The sequence below is a fragment of the Gouania willdenowi genome, chromosome 12 (genome assembly GCF_900634775.1).
Source record: "Gouania willdenowi chromosome 12, fGouWil2.1, whole genome shotgun sequence".
In the NCBI taxonomy this organism is placed as follows: Eukaryota; Metazoa; Chordata; class Actinopteri; order Blenniiformes; family Gobiesocidae; genus Gouania; species Gouania willdenowi.
The window spans coordinates 3,516,074-3,535,701 of NC_041055.1; the positions used below are offsets into that span (position 1 = coordinate 3,516,074).

At 39.9% G+C, this 19,628-nt stretch overlaps 1 protein-coding gene across 2 annotated transcripts; it reads right to left on the reverse strand.

Moving 5' to 3' along the window:
- Positions 1-429: 429 nt before the first annotated feature.
- Positions 430-18,352, reverse strand: dmtn (dematin actin binding protein). Of its 2 annotated transcripts, none has more exons than XM_028463589.1 (16): positions 18,207-18,352; positions 12,203-12,236; positions 12,007-12,081; positions 9,874-10,017; positions 7,290-7,334; positions 6,839-6,944; positions 5,915-5,959; positions 5,691-5,825; positions 4,673-4,761; positions 4,463-4,568; positions 3,704-3,759; positions 3,545-3,590; positions 3,297-3,304; positions 3,021-3,086; positions 1,216-1,296; positions 430-959 (listed from the first exon to the last, which is right to left on the reverse strand). In XM_028463589.1, the coding sequence occupies exons 2-16, from the start codon at positions 12,209-12,211 to the stop codon at positions 846-848; spliced, it is 1,125 nt and encodes a 374-aa protein (XP_028319390.1). In that variant the 5' UTR covers positions 12,212-12,236; positions 18,207-18,352; the 3' UTR covers positions 430-845. The 2 variants fall into 2 exon arrangements, with proteins under 2 accessions (XP_028319390.1, XP_028319391.1); XM_028463590.1 differs by having other exon boundaries at positions 3,297-3,301; positions 18,207-18,351.
- Between the last annotated feature and the right edge of the window lie 1,276 nt (positions 18,353-19,628).

Genomic DNA, 19,628 nt, shown 5'->3' on the forward strand with positions numbered 1-19,628 from the left:
GGTTAGGGTTATAATCTCAGCACGGAGGTAAACTCAGACCGTGACAAAGATTTCTCTGCAGTCCCTCAAACGTCCCACTGAGTCAGGGCGTCTTTGAATCACTCACTGGTGAGGGTTGATGGTTGGTCCGTGAACGCATCGTCCAGGTCAGTGTCCTTTTGGATCGTTACAGGTTTGCAGATTGTGTTACATTTGTTGGTGTCACGGTCTGAGTTTACCTCTGTGCTGAGATTATCACCCTAACACAATCCAATAAACAAATAAAACACTTGTCCGTTCACTTTGAAAACAAAAATGAATTGTTTTTTAGCAAAAAAATAAATCATTTTTCGGTTGTGCGCGCATGCGCATATATAATTTCAGTACGACGTGAACTCAGACCAACGTGACTGTTGTCGATGTGCGATGAGTTCAAGAACGACACGTTAATTCCACTTTTCTCACATTTATTGAAACTTCTACATGATGTGGCATCTGTGTGTTCATGAACGCATCACAAAGCTCCACGGGAGGTCCCTAAACGTCACACCAGCTAACCAAAAGCCCCTACTGCGCCCTCTGCTGGACGGAGTGACGTCATGCTGAACTGCACCAAGTGTGACGTCAGTCCAAGGTAAAAGCATTTCAAAGTAAAAGTCGTTTTTGAAGCAGATGTGACGCTACCACACACACGTGATGATGATGATGATGGTGAGGATGATGAAGGTGAGTCAGTGGTTAGTTGTTAGTAAAGGGTTAATCAGGTCCAGCCTTCATTAAACAGTCCTCTCTCTACGAGGGGCGGAGCCAGGAACACAGCCGGGAATGTGATTGGTGCGTCTGTTGTAGTGTGATGTCACTTCCTGTTAAAAAAGGGACGCTTTCTTCTTCAGTTCATTTCGTTTCCATAGCGACAGGTGGTCAAACTCCGATAAGGACATCCCAAAGATTCGCTGAAACTCATCAGGAGCCAAATGTCTCTGAGAGAGAACATTTAGAACATCAGAGAACATTTAGAACATCAGAGAACATTTAGAACATCAGAGAACATTTAGAACATCAGAGAACATTTAGAACATCAGAGAACATTTAGAACATCAGAGAACATTTAGAACATCAGAGAACATGAAGAACATTAGAGAACATGAAGAACATTAGAGGACATGAAGAAGAACTGTCAGAAAAAGAGAAAATGCTAAAGCCGTATTAATTGATCTGAGTGAATATTGTGCACACCTCTAAGCGTGTGCGGTCCACTCCTGGAGGAGGCTTGGAGCGCCCCCTGTGGGTCACAATCAGAGCTTCATACGGATAAACCTACCGAGAAAAACACGTTTAGTTTATTCCAAGAACAACTGAGGCTCCGTTTAGGTTATCACAGGGAGAACATGCAAACTCCACACAGACAGACAGTTACAGTTACTGACAGATAGTTACAGTTACTGACAGTTACAGTTACTGACAGATAGTTACAGTTACTGACAGATACAGTTACTGACAGATAGTTACAGTTACTGACAGTTACAGTTACTGACAGATAGTTACAGTTACTGACAGTTACAGTTACTGACAGTTACAGTTACTGACAGATAGTTACAGTTAGTGACAGTTATAGTTACTGACAGATAGTTACAGTTACTGACAGTTACAGTCACTGACAGATAGTTACAGTTAGTGACAGTTATAGTTACTGACAGATAGTTACAGTTACTGACAGATAGTTACAGTTACTGACAGTTACAGTTACTGACAGTTACAGTTACTGACAGATAGTTACAGTTAGTGACAGTTATAGTTACTGACAGATAGTTACAGTTACTGACAGTTACAGTCACTGACAGATAGTTACAGTTAGTGACAGTTATAGTTACTGACAGATAGTTACAGTTACTGACAGATAGTTACAGTTACTGACAGTTACAGTTACTGACAGATACAGTTACTGACAGTCACAGTTACTGATAGTTACAGTTACTGACAGTTACAGTTACTGACAGATAGTTACAGTTACTGACAGATAGTTACAGTCACTGACAGATAGTTACAGTCACTGACAGATAGTTACAGTTACTGACAGATAGTTACAGTTAGTGACAGTTATAGTTACTGACAGATAGTTACAGTTACTGACAGATAGTTACAGTTACTGACAGTTACAGTTACTGACAGATAGTTACAGTTACTGACAGTTACAGTTACTGACAGTTACAGTTACTGACAGATAGTTACAGTTACTGGCAGTTACAGTTACTGACAGTTACAGTTACTGACAGATAGTTACAGTTAGTGACAGTTATAGTTACTGACAGATAGTTACAGTTACTGACAGATAGTTACAGTTACTGACAGTTACAGTTACTGACAGATACAGTTACTGACAGTCACAGTTACTGATAGTTACAGTTACTGACAGTTACAGTTACCGACAGATAGGTACAGTTACTGACAGATACAGTTACAGTTACTGACAGTTACAGTCACTGACAGATAGTTACAGTTACTGACAGTTACAGTTACTGACAGTTACAGTCACTGACAGATAGTTACAGTCACTGACAGATAGTTACAGTCACTAACAGATAGTTACAGTTACTGACAGTTACAGTTACTGACAGTTACAGTCACTGACAGATAGTTACAGTTAATGATGTACATCCTGATACAGCCACAAGCACTTACTGACACATTCAATGTCAGTTACAGTTACTGACGGTTACATTCATTGTCAGTTTTAGTTATTGACAGTCAGTTACCGACACTTACAGTCACTGACAGTTAGAGTTGCTGACAGTTACAGTCACCAACAGTTACCATAACTGACAGTCAGTTACTGACAGTATCAGTTACAGTTAATGACAGTTATGTTCAATGTAAGTTACAGTGTCTGACAGTCAGTTACTGACATTTACAGTCAGTGACAGTAACAGTTACTGACAGTTAGATTCAATATCAGTTACAGTTACTGACTAATATCCTGAGCCAGTATCTAATGTATGTTGGTGTTTATGTGATAATGCTGAGAATCAATGTTTTTTTCTCACCTTCTGTTCCAAGATGCTCGGTAGAGAACTTCCTCTGTCCATCCGCTCCACACGAGTGTCTCCATTCTGCACAACACGCAACTTTAGTCTACACACACACACACACACACACACACACACACACACGGACACACACACACACAGATGGACATACACACACACACACACACGGACACACACACACAGATGGACACACACACACACACACGGACACACACACATGGACGGACACACACACATGGACGGACACACACACACACACGCGGACACACACACCTGAGCTGCTGGGATCAAAGACAGAGAACAGAGAGAAACCAGTGAGAGAGATGATGTGAATTATTTCTCACACTTTAAAAATGTTCTCACTAAACAACACATGAGAGCACGTTGCCACGGCAACAGATGAGCTCAACATGTGTCGTGTAACTTTTTCAGTCAGGGATTAGAACCTTTAACATCAGAGCCTCCTAACCTCTGGGCAAACACCACAACCACACAACCACGTGGCATTTGCATGTTCTCACCTGCCTGAGCTTTGTCTCCATCTGTAGAGAACTCTGCAGACTGCATCTGAAACACACACACACACACACACACACACACACACAACTGACTTCCACTTTTACTAGTTGGAATTATTTTCTCAGTAGCAGAACCTGCATTAATCCCTGTGGATCTCTTACCCGGGTCAAACCTGATCCTGAGCGAGATGGAGATTTGGAAGCAGTTGCTGATAAACCTGGAAGAAGAAGAAGAAGAAGAAGAAGAAGAAGAAGAAGAAGAAGAAGGTGAGTGGCTGTGTTGTAAATGTCATACTAACGTACTACCTATACTAAGTCTGATGTCTAAATTAGTATGTAGTGCGTTCACATCAGATTGGCGGTAACGGCTCTACGCGGCTTCACACTCCTCGCTTTCGGGACTCGATACTGTTTTTCCGGAGCGTTTCCATTAGACACTAACCTGACACGTGAAAGCCAGACTCTGGGGAATGCATTTTTTTGCTGACATCCTCACAAGATTGCCAACAAAAATCAATAGTGGACAAATGCTTCCTGTCTGTGCGTGAGTTGATGACTCTACACTGTGATGATTCTCAGACTTAATCAGTGTCTGCTTTGTGCCTACATCACATTTTCAGACCATGGCTGCTTTTTTTGGAACCTCAACAAAGGAAGTACTAAAAAAAGCAGCAGCAGGTACCACAGAGGACCTTTTCCCAGTGGAAACACACTATTATAGTACATAGTAGACAGTATTTAGTGTGTAATGTATGTTCGTGTGACATTTTGAACACCGCCAATTTTTCTAGAGGTTTAAAGCAGCTCGGGGCGTGGCCACAGCCTAACAGGACCCGCCCACTGACGAGAAGCTTTCTGACCAATCCGGACACTCTGTCCACGTGTGATGGTAAAGACTCTGTAGGAGCGTGCACGACTTACTGATGTGCATGTGAGTCCTGTCGGGCAGAGACTGTGTCTTCCTTCTGAAGTGAACGCCTTTCTCCTTCTCCTCCTTCAAGATCAAACGACCCAGGTTGGACTTGATCTACGCACGCACACACACACACACACACACACACAGAAGATAGAAGATGGGGCTGTGAGTGAGCTAGTGGAGCACAGGGATCCATTGACGTTCCTCACACTGACCTTCTCCAACTCCTGCAGCGTCTGAGCTTCTTCTGTCAGATCTTCAAACTCTTCTTCCTCCACAAGTTTCTTCTTCTTCCACTCGATCTCTGCGGGAGGGTTATAGTTTTCTCACAGCTTTGTGACCAATCGCTACCAATAATGATAACAGTTATGTTTTTAAAGCGTTCTCTGCAAACACTTTTCTGTAATATGACAACGGGAGTTTGCTTGGGATATTGTTCAAAACTGTTTTTTTACATAAGAAATGAAAGCCTGTGGATGTACCACATGGTTGAAACTACACCTCATACCATACCAGTCAGGTGTATGATTTGAAAATATGGAAGCCCACTACGAGACGTCCCACCATCCCAACCAAGCTCCAGTATCCCTTACATTTTGAGACAAGTGTACAAGAAATCTAAAATAACCACTTGTCAACCACTTACTAAATACAATGAGGTGATTAGAATGTGGTAGGCCTACCTTGGCCTGAAAGTGGCAGAAAAAAGTAGGAACAATTAGTTTAAACTGGCAAATAATAGGCACGACACATCGTAAAGGTAAAGTGAAAATGAAATATGGTGAAAAGAGGTTAAAAGTGACAATAATGGGTCAACATATGTGACATTGGGAGGGAAAAGTGGTGGAAAGGGTTTAAAAGTGTCGAAAATGTCTTGAAAGTGGAAAAAATATGCAGAAAAGGCATTGAAATTTGATAAAGAAGTGTCAGAAATGGGAGTAATGAAGCACAAAGGCTTTAAAAGGAGCAAAATCATAGCAGGAAAAAGTGATGAAAATAGGTTAAAATATGGCAAGTTTGGTGTAGTTGCAAAACTGTGTGGGGGACACTGGGGGGTTTTATGATGAGTCTGTGTGAAATAGAAAAGAAGCTCCTGGTTCAAACCTTTAGTTTATTTTATCTAACCTTTGAAATAATCCAGTCCTGAGCCAAAGGATCCTTTCAGATCAGTGAGATTATTCTATTATTATTATTGTTGTTATTGTGATGGATATGACGAGGGGGAGGAGTTACCCATGGCGGCCAGTGACGGTGGGCAGGGCCAGTACTCCGTCTCAATCTTGGACGGTTGGTTGGGGTCCGGAGGCTGAGCTGCAGGAAACATGGCCGACCGCACGATTCCACTGCCCTCAGCGTGTTTACTGCCATCTGAGGCACACACACACACACACACACACACACACTTACAGTATAACAACACACATGATAACAACCCACACACTGAAACACACACTTACCCTGTCTGTAGATCGGTGGCTTCCTGTAGATGTTGGTTCCGTTATCTGAAAATACATGAATTATTATTATGATCAATTGTAAATAATCGCATCAACATCAATCCTAATAATTATTGCCTTTGTGTGTCTGTTTATGTTTTATTTATGATGCACTTTCCTACTCACATGTTAAACTCAGGTTAGATAAAGCCTGATTGGTGGTTCATGTTAGTTTAAACCTGGGTTAGATTGTTTCATTCATTTCAACTTTATTTCAGACCAATTCAGTCCATATAAAAGAGGTACAAACAATAAGTACAATATATTGCATTATTATTATTATTATTATTATTATTATTATTATTATTATTATACGTAGCAAATATAGTTTAAACCATTACAAACATTCCCACCAATGCTCCCAATAACAGGAGGAATATGTTAATCCTGATTGGTTATTTATGTTAGTTTAAACCCAGATTAGGTTAATCCTGACTTGTGGTCCATGTTAGTTTAAACCCAGGTTTGGTTAAACTTGACTGGTTGACCATGTTAATCCTGATTGGTGGTTGATGTTAGTTCAAACTCGGGTTATAGGTTAATCTTAACTGGTTGTTGATGTTAGTTTAAACTCGTGTTAGGTTAATCCTGTCTGATGGTTCCTGTTAGTTTAAACTCAGGTTAGGTTAATCCTTACTAGTGGTTTGTGCTAGTTTAAACCAGGTTAAATTAATCCTGACTGGTGGTTCACATTAGTTGAAACCTGAGTTAGGTTAATCCTGACTGGTGGTTAATTTTATTTTAAATCCAGGTTAGGTTAATCCTGGTGGTGGTTGATGTTAGGTTCATCTTGACTGGTGGCCCATGTTAGTTCAAACTCAGGTTAGGTGAATCTTGACTGGTGATCAATGTTAATCTGAACTCGGGTTAAGTTAATCCTGGGACCTGGGTGGTGGAAGTGCTGCATGCTGCTGATCTTCTTCTCAGCCTGAAGCTGCAGAGATGAACTTCCTGGAGATTCAGTCTCAGTCTCTGCTGCATGAAGCTTCACCTGAAACACAAACCAGGATTACTTTATCCTCCGCTCTAAACCCTTGGTGATGTCAGGATAAGCCCACAGTGATGCTGCGGTACGGTCGACAGAAATAGTTTGGTGACCTTTGACCATCAAACAAAGACACTCTGTGTGTTTCTGACAGAGTCACATTTTTAACCCTGAGAGGAAACACAGCGACTCTAAGGAACGCCATGACAACAGAGCACAGAGGGAAGAAGAACATCAGATAAACATTCAAGCAGAAGCTGTAAATATAGAGCCCGACATGAGTTATTAATACAGTGATGAACATTATGATAAATGTATAGATATGAAGGAACAGGAAACAGCTGCTCTTACCTGAGGAGAAGCTGTAGGAGACGTGCACGGAGGAGACAGCGAGCGCTGCAGAGAGAACCCCACGTTTGTTCTATGTCAGTGGTTCACAAACTTTTCACAGTCTCCTCCTGCACACTTACAAAACTAAATAATGTAATGTCAGATACAATTTAGCCCTACAGAGAAATTTGTTCCTGAATTTGACCTATCCTGTCGAGGAATAATATATAATAATAATAATAAAAAAATATAATGATCTGTAAGCATACAAGAAAACATCTTTTTCAGAATGATCACTTGTTCACCTAATTTAATTAATTAAGAATTACTGGCATTTTCAGTGAGAAACCAATCTCAGTTTTTGGAAAATAAATCTACCAAACATGAGTTCATTGAACATATGGCAGAAATAAACCATATTCATCACCATGAAACTGGGAAATACAACTCACTACAACTTTAATGAGACGCGTGATATTGAGAGGATGAACAGAACTCTGCAATGTTTGGCTGAATTTCATATTTGTGCTGTTTTTTAAAGAAAGTTTCTATTCGTACAGTCGCTGTACGGATAACCCCTGGTGCTATTGGTACGTTTATCGACGTACACGTACGTAGCGTCTTAGGGTTAAGGTTAGGGAGGGGAATGTGTTTTCTCGGTGAAACCCCCCGGGGGAGTTCAGGGGGTCCCCAAGTTGGATAGGAAATCAAAGGCAGGCATGGTTAGGATTAGGTTTAGGGTTAGGTTATAACCCTATATTGCAACAATTTTTATGGTTAGGACTACGGTTAGGTTTAGTCTTAGTCACGTGACCTAAACTGGCCAATGAGGGGCAGTGCGTACGGATGTAATGTCAGTATATTGATACGGCAACCGTACGGATAGCTACTGCCTTTTTTAATGAGATTGTTTCTCTGTCTGAGGCTGTATGAGGGGGCTCTGCTCTGCTCTGACTCCTCACTGCTGTCCATGGCTATGCTAGGAGCTCGGCTATCCACATGTAGCGCTGCTAGCATCTTGGTCTGCCGTACACCTTAAATATTGCCTGTTGCTCTCGCTGGAGGTGACACTTCAACTGTGGGCTGACTAGTGGCAACCGTCCATGTGGAAGAACATTTAGCGTATTCATTTTCATTGTTAGCCGCGCACAATGGAATGAGTGACAGTCACAGGTGTAAATCAATCAATGTGATTCACATAAGTCTATGCTAGCGCACGACGACTGGCCATGTAACAGTCTAACAGAGGTCAATCATAGACTGTAAAAAGAATGAACGGGACAAGCTCCACCAAAAGTGAAGCTTTTTTTTTAGAGCTCCCCCTGCTGACTGGCTGCAGTATAGGTTATAAGCCCCGCCTCCTCATTGTTAACGGATGGGATTTGGGTCAAACTGTAAAGTTAAAACACTCGTCACATATTTTCTGCTGTGATTATTTGTTATTATCACCCTACATTGTGTTCAAGTGCTCATTTTTCTGTGAAGTTTGTTTTAAATAAGTTATTTGAGGTTGAAAAGTGGGATTTGATGTCATATATTACAATGATTGACAGCCGATGATTGGGCAGTACGCTAAATGGGTGGCGTGTGTTACCAGGGCTCCTCCCGCAGGACCCTACTGCACAGACTGGCTCCAAATGACGTCAAATTTGCAAGATGGCAGCGCCCCTAAACACTGTATTTTGGCTTCAACAACGTTGAGTGGGAACCATGGAGAACGTCACGTCCATTCTTTTTTCAGTCTATGAGGCCATGGTGTCATTTGTGGAAATGCATGGAGGTTCCTGACTGCTGCTCTATTGATATTATTCTTTACCTTGTCACGCTGTTTCTAATTTATATTCACGTACCCTTTACAACAATTTGCGTACCCCTCAGGATACTCGTACCCCCAACTGAGTTTAGATAATTTACTTTGTAAATGTCATGAAAATTTGATAAAAAATGTCAAATGTACTTTAACGCAAAACTTGGGAATCATGTTACAGTTCTATGTACAGTTCTACACATATGTAGTTAACAATTATTATGTTTCATATCAAGCTTTACCACATTTTACCATTTAAATTTTTTTTTAATTTTTTTAATCCACTCAACAAACACCAAAAATATTAAAACCTATATTTTCGTTGATTAGAAAGCTTAAAAAGGTCACCAAATGATAGGAAATAAATTAGATGATTGATATTTGTTTATAGTGTATTTTACAACCGATTTAGGGCCAGTTATCATAAGAGATGCTAACAGAAAGCTAACACAAGAGGAAAATTAACTTTTATTAGGCATTTATTTCAGGCTCAGTAATTGTGATTAATTGTTATTGAACTTTAGTAATTGAGAAAATAATTGTAATTGACTTTCTGAGGAGAACAAAAATTTGTAATTTAATTGGAAAAAGTGCTTGTCACTGTAATTGTAATTTAACATGGATAGTTGATACTGTAACTGTAACTGACCCCAACCCTGCTCGTACTCAACTTTGGTTCTATGTTATTATGATGTGATGTCTCATGGCTTCATTGGTGTGTCATTACGCCCACGTTAGTGTAACTCAGCTTTCTCACTGTGTGTGTGTGCGTGTGCGTGTGTGTGTGTGTGTGTACACCTCTCTGCGGGGAGGGTCCAGTGAGGAGAAACTGAGGTGTGGTTGGTAGGTCATCAGGTCGGGTCGTTCCACCTGTAGAATAGCTTTGTCTTTAGGAAGAGCTGCCAGGTCTCGGTACCCCACCAGCTGATGGTCCACTCGGGCCTGAGGGGGGGGGAGACAGGCTGTGATAATTATTATTAATAATAATGATAATAATAATAATAATGCTTAATTAGCGCTTTATCATAGACACTCAAGGCCCTTTACAGAAATAAGGCATTAGTCTTTCACTCCACACTTAGTGGCGGCAAACTACTATTGTAGCCACAGCTGCTCTGGGGCAAACTGACGGAAGAAAGGCTGCCATAGTGCGCCATCGGCCCCTCCGACCACCACCAACACTCACCCACACACTACATTCATACTAGACAATGTGGGTGAAGTGTCTTGCCCAAGGACACAATGACAGATACCAATGGGATGACTGTCCCCACACTGTGGCCGTATGGCCACAATGAACCTCCCTGCCTGTTGGTGGTGCTGTTTGTTTCACTGAATGCTCCCTGAGCTGCTGCTCTGTCTGTGATTTAAATGTCATACTAACGTACGACTCATACTAACGTACGACTCACACTAACGTACGACTCATACTAACGTACGACTCACACTAACGTACTACTCACACTAACACACTACTCATACTAACGTATTACTCATACTAACGTATTACTCACACTAACGTACTACTCACACTAACGTACTACTCACACTAACGTACTACTCACACTAACGTACGACTCACACTAACGTACTACTCACACTAACGTACTACTCATACTAACGTATTACTCACACTAACGTACTACTCACACTAACGTACGACTCACACTAACGTACTACTCACACTAACGTACTACTCATACTAACGTACTACTCACACTAACGTACGACTCACACTAACGTACTACTCACACTAACGTACTACTCATACTAACGTAGTACTCACACTAACGTACTACTCATACTAACGTACTACTCACACTAATGTACTACTCACACTAACGTACTACTCATACTAATGTATTACTCACATTAACGTACTACTAATACTAACGTATTACTCACACTAACTTACTACTCACACTAACGTATTACTCACACTAACGTACTACTCATACTAACGTACTACTCACACTAACGTATTACTCACACTAACGTACTACTCACACTAACGTATTACTCACACTAACGTACTACTCATACTAACGTACTACTCACACTAACGTACTACTCATACTAACGTACTACTCACACTAACGTATTACTCACACTAACGTACTACTCACACTAACGTATTACTCACACTAACGTACTACTCACACTAACGTACTACTCACACTAACGTACTACTCACACTAACGTACTACTCACACTAACGTACTACTCATACTAACGTACTACTCACACTAACGTACTACTCACACTAACGTATTACTCACACTAACGAACTACTCACACTAACGTATTACTCATACTAACGTATTACTCACACTAACGTATTACTCACACTAACGTACTACTCGTACAAAGTCTGACGTCAAAATGAGTATGTAGTGCCTTCACATTAGATAGTATGAAAAGATTTGTATACTACTACAAACTCAATGAGTATATACTGTCTACTATTAATGATAAGTATAATTAGGATGATGAGCGTTCTCACTGAAGTATACTGCCAAGTTTCCCAAGATGCATTTGGAACCTACAACAACAAAAATCTGAATCACACTGAGGCTAAATATCTCTGTTGATTCTCCACCTTTACTTTGAAAGTTCTGAAAACATTTGAAGTGAGAAAGTGACCAAGTAGAATATCAACATGTGCTCATTTAATCAATAAAACTCACGGAAACACATTTCTTTCAGAGATTTTTGGAAACCCTCCGTTGTGCTACTGACCAAATTTCCAGTTAACTTCAAAGCAAGAGCCATATTTACAAAAGTTAAAAAAGTAATGGAAGACAAAATTTAATTTTGAAAAGGGTGTGTGTGTGTGTGTGTGTGTGTGTGTGTGTGTGTGTGTGTGTGTGTGTGTGTGTGTGTGTGTGTGTGTGTGTGTGTGTGTGTGTGTGTGTGTGTGTGTGTGTGTACCACGATGCTGGGGGCTGGAGACCCCGGGGTGCTGCTCGGAGCTGTCAGGTTGACGGGAGTTGATCGTCCCTCAACCTAAAAAAGAGAAACAAAAGTCAGTGTGTGTTAGTGTGTATGTGTATGTAATGTATGAGTGTGTATGTGTGTGTGTGCGTGTGTGTGCGTGTGTGTGCGTGTGTGTGTGTGTGTGTTTTACCTTCTGCATGTCTGGAGACGATGTGTCCTGTGAGCTGCAAAGACACAGAGAAAGAACTGAGCGTGTGTGAGACACACACTGGTGTGTGTTTATGTGTGTCTGTGTGGTGTTTGTGTGTGTCTGTGTGGTGTTTATGTGTGTCTGTGTGGTGTTTGTGTGTGTCTGTGTGGTGTTTATGTGTGTGTGGTGTTTATGTGTGTCTGTGTGGTGTTTGTGTGTGTGTGGTGTTTGTGTGTGTCGGTGTGGTGTTTATGTGTGTCTGTGTGGTGTTTGTGTGTCTGTGTGGTGTTTGTGTGTGTCTGTGTGGTGTTTGTGTGTCTGTGTGTCTGTGTGGTGTTTTTGTGTCTGTGTGGTGTTTATGTGTGTCTGTGTGGTGTTTGTGTGTGTCTGTGTGGTGTTTATGTGTGTGTGGTGTTTATGTGTCTGTGTGGTGTTTATGTGTGTGTGGTGTTTGTGTGTGTCTGTGTGGTGTTTATGTGTGTGTGGTGTTTATGTGTGTCTGTGTGGTGTTTATGTGTGTGTGGTGTTTGTGTGTGTCTGTGTGGTGTTTGTGTGTGTCTGTGTGGTGTTTATGTGTGTCGGTGTGGTGTTTATGTGTGTGTGGTGTTTATGTGTGTCTGTGTGGGGTTTGTGTGTGTCTATGTGGTGTTTGTGTGTGTCTGTGTGGTGTTTATGTGTGTCTGTGTGGTGTTTATGTGTGTGTGGTGTTTATGTGTGTCTGTGTGGTGTTTGTGTGTGTCTGTGTGGTGTTTATGTGTGTGTGGTGTGTTTGTGTGTGTCTGTGTGGTGTTTATGTGTGTCTGTGTGGTGTTTATGTGTGTGTGGTGTTTATGTGTGTCTGTGGTGTTTGTGTGTCTGTGTGGTGTTTGTGTGTCTGTGTGGTGTTTTTGTGTGTTTGTGTGTCTGTGTGGTGTTTATATGTGTCTGTGTGGTGTTTATGTGTGTGTGGTGTTTATTTGTGTCTGTGTGGTGTTTGTGTGTGTCTGTGTGGTGTTTATGTGTCTGTGTGGTGTTTGTGTGTGTGTGTGGTGTTTGTGTGTGTCTGTGTGGTGTTTATTTGTGTCTGTGTGGTGTTTGTGTGTGTCTGTGTGGTGTTTGTGTGTCTGTGTGGTGTTTATGTGTGTCTGTGTGGTGTTTGTGTGTGTCTGTGTGGTGTTTATGTGTGTGTGGTGTGTGTGTGTGTGTGGTGTTTGTGTGTGTCGGTGTGGTGTTTATATGTGTCTGTGTGGTGTTTGTGTGTCTGTGTGGTGTTTTTGTGTGTTTGTGTGTCTGTGTGGTGTTTTTGTGTGTTTGTGTGTCTGTGTGGTGTTTTTGTGTGTTTGTGTGTCTGTGTGGTGTTTTTGTGTGTTTGTGTGGCTGTGTGGTGTTTTTGTGTCTGTGTGGTGTTTATTTGTGTCAATGTGGTGTTTTTGTGTGTTTGTGTGTCTGTGTGGTGTTTTTGTGTGTTTGTGTGGCTGTGTGGTGTTTTTGTGTGTTTGTGTGTCTGTGTGGTGTTTTTGTGTCTGTGTGGTGTTTATTTGTGTCAATGTGGTGTTTTTGTGTGTTTGTGTGTCTGTGTGGTGTTTTTGTGTGTTGCACTGATGCTGTTGTCGTCCTTCACTTTGTCCCCTAGGCTGTAAAACAAGACACTCACATCTTCATCCTCATCATCCTCATCTGCCTGTTTATCAGAGCACACAGCAGGGCCGACGCCCCAACAGACCGTGTGTGTGTGCGTGTGTGTGTGTTGTTTGTAGTTTGCTTTATAGTTGTGTGTTTTCTGTCCTTTAATTTTGATCATTTGTGTTTTTTTGTAGTTTTTTTAAAAACTTTTTTTATCACTTTGATTCTTGTTAAAAGATCATTTTCTCCTGATTTCAAATAAAAAAAATGTTCCCCTGACTTAAACTGTACCCACACACACACACACACACACACACACACAATGGAGGGGTCACTGTGACCATTATTCACACTGTGTGTGTGTGTTTCACCGTTAAAAGCTTTTATCTCACCAAGCAGTGACTCAGAGTGTGTGCGACATCCATTAGATTGACCACACACACACACACACACACACACACACACACACACACACACACACACACACACACACACACACACACACACACACACACACACACACACACACACACACACACACACACACACAAGGGCGTGTCTGCTCTCAGAAGTGATGAGTTTTTAGAACTAATGTTTACTGATACAAGTTCAAATGTTTAATGAGTGATCAGAGCCTTCATCATCATCATCATCATCATCATCATCATCATCATTCTGATGACATCAGTCCAATAGATGCTCTTTTTAATATTTGGCAGAAAACTTTCTGCATCTCATTCAGGACAAACTAAAGTTTTAGTTTCTGGGTCCACAGAGGGAGAAACTTTAATTCATTTATGCTGCACAAGTAAAAAAAAACCTGTGTTATTTTAAACTTTACTTTTATCCATCACATTAAAAATATAACTATCCTAGGTTTTTATCACTTAAAGAACATATGTAGAGTCCAGCCCATTCCAACACAGACACTAACGCATGCTTTTATCACCAGTTCTATCAACTACTGTAATGTTCTGTTTTCTGGTTTTTCCAAAAAGGTTTATTATTATTACAGCATTCAGCAGCACGTGTCCTGACAAAAACCAGGGGGCGGGAACACATTACACCCCTTTTAGAACCGCTGCATACGCTCCTCGTGTGTTTCTGGATCGATTTTAAAGTTCTGTTATTGGTTTTTAAATGTCTTAATGGTCTCATCTTTTAGAACTGCTTTTACTGTAGAACCTTCCAGGGCCCTGAGGTCCTCTGGTGCTGGACTTTTAATAATCCCTACAGTCAGGACACACTCAGGGTGAGGGATTGTTCCAGTTTTACGGCCCCTGTCTATAAAACAGTCTACAGCAGTGTTTCTCAAATGGGGGTACGTGTACCTCTAGGGGTATGCAATGGCTCTACAGGGGGTACCTGAGAGAGAGAGAGAGAGAGAGTGGAAAATAACAAATGAAAGCATTAAAAATGTTATTGTTGAGTTAAAAAAGTGATTGAAATGATCTTGTTTTAAACATGAACTAAAACTACAATGGTTGGTCTTGGTCACACACCAGGCAGGAGACGAGCAGATCTATTCAGTCATAGTAGGGGGTACAAGGGGTGGGACAAAGGGGGGTACTTGGATTCAGAAATAAAAGAAAGGGGGTACTTGGGCCAGAAAATTTGTGAACCACTGATCTACAGCTCAAGACTCACTTGTTCAATTTAGCTTTTAAATACTTTATTTATTTCATTATTTCATTTTTTGTTGTTTTATTTACTTTTTATTGTATTCTTACCTTATTCTTATGTTGTTGTTTTTTATCTTTTATGTTTAGTTTTTATTTTTCTTAATGATGGATTTATTCCCAGTGTTTCCTCAGACGGAGCCGATTGATGAAGCAATAGTTGGCAAAAAAACAATGATTCTCATCATCATCATCATCATCATCAATCATCATCATCATCATCAATCATCATCATCATCATCATCATCATCATCATCATCATCATCATCGTCATCAATCATCATCTTCATCATCATCATCATCATCATCATCATCATCATCATCATCATCATCATCATCATCATCATCATCAATCATCATCATCATCAATCATCATCATCATCATCATCAATCATCATCATCATCATCTTCATCATCATCATCATCATCATCATCATCATCATCATCATCATCATCGTCATCAATCATCATCATCATCATCATCAATCATCATCATCATCAATCATCATCATCATCATCATCATCATCATCATCATCATCATCATCACTCTCAATGCTCAGCTGTCCAATCAGGTGTTTTTTAATCTTCCATTATTTTCATTATTTCAGTTTCTGTCTCTTTGTGGAAAATGAAGGAAATTTATTTTTTGCGTTTTGGATTTGAAATATTTTCCTTATTTGGAAAAATTGTGAAAGTTCTTCAAAATTTGTAATTCACAGAAATATTGTTTTCATAATAATGATAATAATAACTAGAAAAGCACTGGGAGAGCGCAACCAGTCTCGGTAACATAGTAAACTCAGGATTACCATGACTATCTGTCAACATTGAGCTGTTGACTCTGAGCGAACCTATGACATCATCAACAAAAAGTTCCACAGTGTGGATGGGAAAATTAATGGAATATATATATATCTATATATTTTCTTTTGGTAGCCAGAACATCACCAAAATGTAATCACTTGTTCCTTGTTCTATTTATCAATTTTCCTGACAATTTTGTCCAAATCCGTTCATAACTTTTCAAGTTAAGAGAAACAGAAGGTAAAACATAACCCTCCGCTCTGCGCTTCGCTCTTGGCGTAGGCAAAAATAATAATAATAATAATAATAATAATAATAAACACAAACTCTCTATCACATATTTATTATATCATATTATGCTCTGGGGCCTAGGTTCCCAAAGAGGGGTACAGGTACCCCCGGGGTACGCAAATTGTCATAAGGGATACATGAATAAAAAATGAAAATTGGAAACTAAAATATAAATGGACCAGCAGTCAGGAGCCTCCATGCATTGCCACAAATTACACATTAGCCGATGTAAGACAACCCATAGTTACAGATTATTATTATTATATATTATTCCTCAATAGGATAGGTAAAATTCAGAGACAATTTTCACTGTAGGGCTACATTGTATATGACATTAATTACATCAGTGGTTCCCAACTTTTTTGGGTCGTGACCCCATTTTAATCACATTTTTGGCGTCTCCAGAGACTTTTTTCTTCCTTTCTAAAATTAGCTTTTGATAATTTTTGTTTGTCGTTGCCAGGATTAGTTCACAATATGCACCAGCTCAAATATGATTTATTATGCATATTATTTGAACAATATTTATATTTGAGAAAGGGAAAGTATAGAATACAGTTGTTTAAGTTTGTTTTGTGTGTGTGAAGTTAAAAGTTGAAAAAGAATAATAATCAAAACATTTAAAAAATATTGGTTTTTATTCAGTTTTTGTATTTTTATTATTAATTATTAGAAATTTCAGGGGACCCCACATGGGGTCATGACCCCACGTGGGGTCATGACCCCAAGGTTGAAAAACACTGCATTTCATTATTATGTTTTTTAAATTTGCAGGATGGGGGGTACATGACTTATGGTTAAATATCTGAAAAAAAAATTAAAAATGCCTCAAAACGGAGGTAAGGCTGTAAGGCATTCATTTTGTCAAGAAAAATTAAAACGCCTCGAAAGGCACAATTTTGAGGGAAAAAAATTCAAATGCCTCAAAACGGAGGTAAGGCTTTAGAAAGTTATACATTTCGGCGAAAGTTTTTTAAACGCCTCAAAATGGAAGTAAGGTTATAGTAAGGCATATGTTTCTGCGAAAAAATTTAAAAGGCGTCTAAACAGGGGTACGGGACGGTGGAAAGTTTGGGAACCACTGATCTGGGGGGATTTTAGGGCTAATGTTGGACTTTACATCATTAGCTTTATTTTCTCTGATTACGTTAACACACGCACACACACGCACACACACACGCACACACACGCACACACACAGGCACAGGCACACACACGCACACACACACACACACACGCACACACACACACACACGCGCACACACACACACACGCACACACACACACACACACACACACACACACGCGCACACACACACACACGCACACACACACACACACACACACACACACACACACACACGCACACACACACACACACACACACACACACAGCTAAGGCCATAATATTAAATGAATAAACACCAACAACGAGCGTCGGAGGGTTGTTTAGCCGTAGGAGTGACGTCACACACACACACAGAGACAGACAGGGCAGGAGGCCTTCAGACGGAGGAGGAGGAGGAGGAGGAGGAGGAGGAGGAGGAGGAGGAGGATGCAGGGATGGAGGAGGACGAAGATGAAGATGATGAGGCACGGGGAGGAGGAAGAGGAGCGTGTTTCTTACCTGGACACCACGGAGACAGAACCGGAGACAGAGGACGGAGGGACACCGAGTAGCTCCGACGGAGCGCATCGAGGAGGAAGAGGAGGAAGAGGAGGGCGGGTCCTTTAAAGCGCGCACACGCACCCACGCACGCACATGGGCGTGCGGCCCTAAGCGTGCGCAGATGAGCGCTGCTCCACAGAAGGACTCCCTCCTCTTCCTCATCATCTTCCTCTTCCTCAGGGTGATCTATCACCCCCTATTTATCATTTATATTAAACACAATAGTTTGTGATAAAGTATATAATGTAATTTTTAATAATATATAATCTTAAAGTATATAATACAATATATAATAAATATAGTATACTGTTTAATATAATATGTTAACAAAATAGAAATATATTTAATAAATTATATTATATCGTATATTATATAGTACATATTATAGCATATAATGCAGTGTATATTATATTATGTATTGTAGTATATAATGCAGTGTATATTATATTATGTATTATAGTATATAATGCAGTGTATATTATATTATGTATTATAGTATATAATGCAGTGTATATTATATTATGTATTATAGTATATAATGCAGGGTATATTATATTATGTATTATAGTATATAATGCAGTGTATATTATATTATGTATTATAGTATATAATGCAGTGTATATTATATTATGTATTATAGTATATAATGCAGTGTATATTATATTATGTATTATAGTATATAATGCAGTGTATATTATATTATGTATTATAGTATATAATGCAGTGTATATTGTATTATGTATTATAGTATATAATGCAGTGTATATTTTATTATGTATTATAGTATATAATGCAGTGTATATTATAGTACAGCGGTTCCCAAACTTTTCACCGTCCCGTACCCCTTCAGATATTTAACCTTAAGTCATGTACCCCCTATCCAGCAAATTTAAAAAAACATAAAAATTAAAAGCAGGGTTTTTCAACCTTGGGGTGGTGACCCCATGTGGGGTCGCCTGTAATTCAAATGAGGTCCCCTGAAATGTCTAATAATTTATAAAACTATACTGAATAACAATGTATTTTTTAAATTTTTATTATTATTATTGTTAAAATTTTAACGTCTCACACACAAAGCAATCTTAAAGGGATTCTCCTCTGTTTTTACAATTGTGGCCTAAAACTTTTGAAATGTTCTTATTAGAAGATCTATGCCTAACAAAATGCATTATTTTGCACCATATTTGTTTTATTAATTTTTTAAAATAGGACGAGTTTACCGTTTGAGACCCAGTGCACCGCCATGTTGAAATGATGTCATTGATGACGCGAATCGCCCCTTGGCTGAAGACCGCCTTCAGCCACGCTCGTCAGCGAAGCTTGTTGGAGCCTCCGCCTCAGGCTTCACTGCCACTTTACAGTCGCTCGTCTGGCTTCACT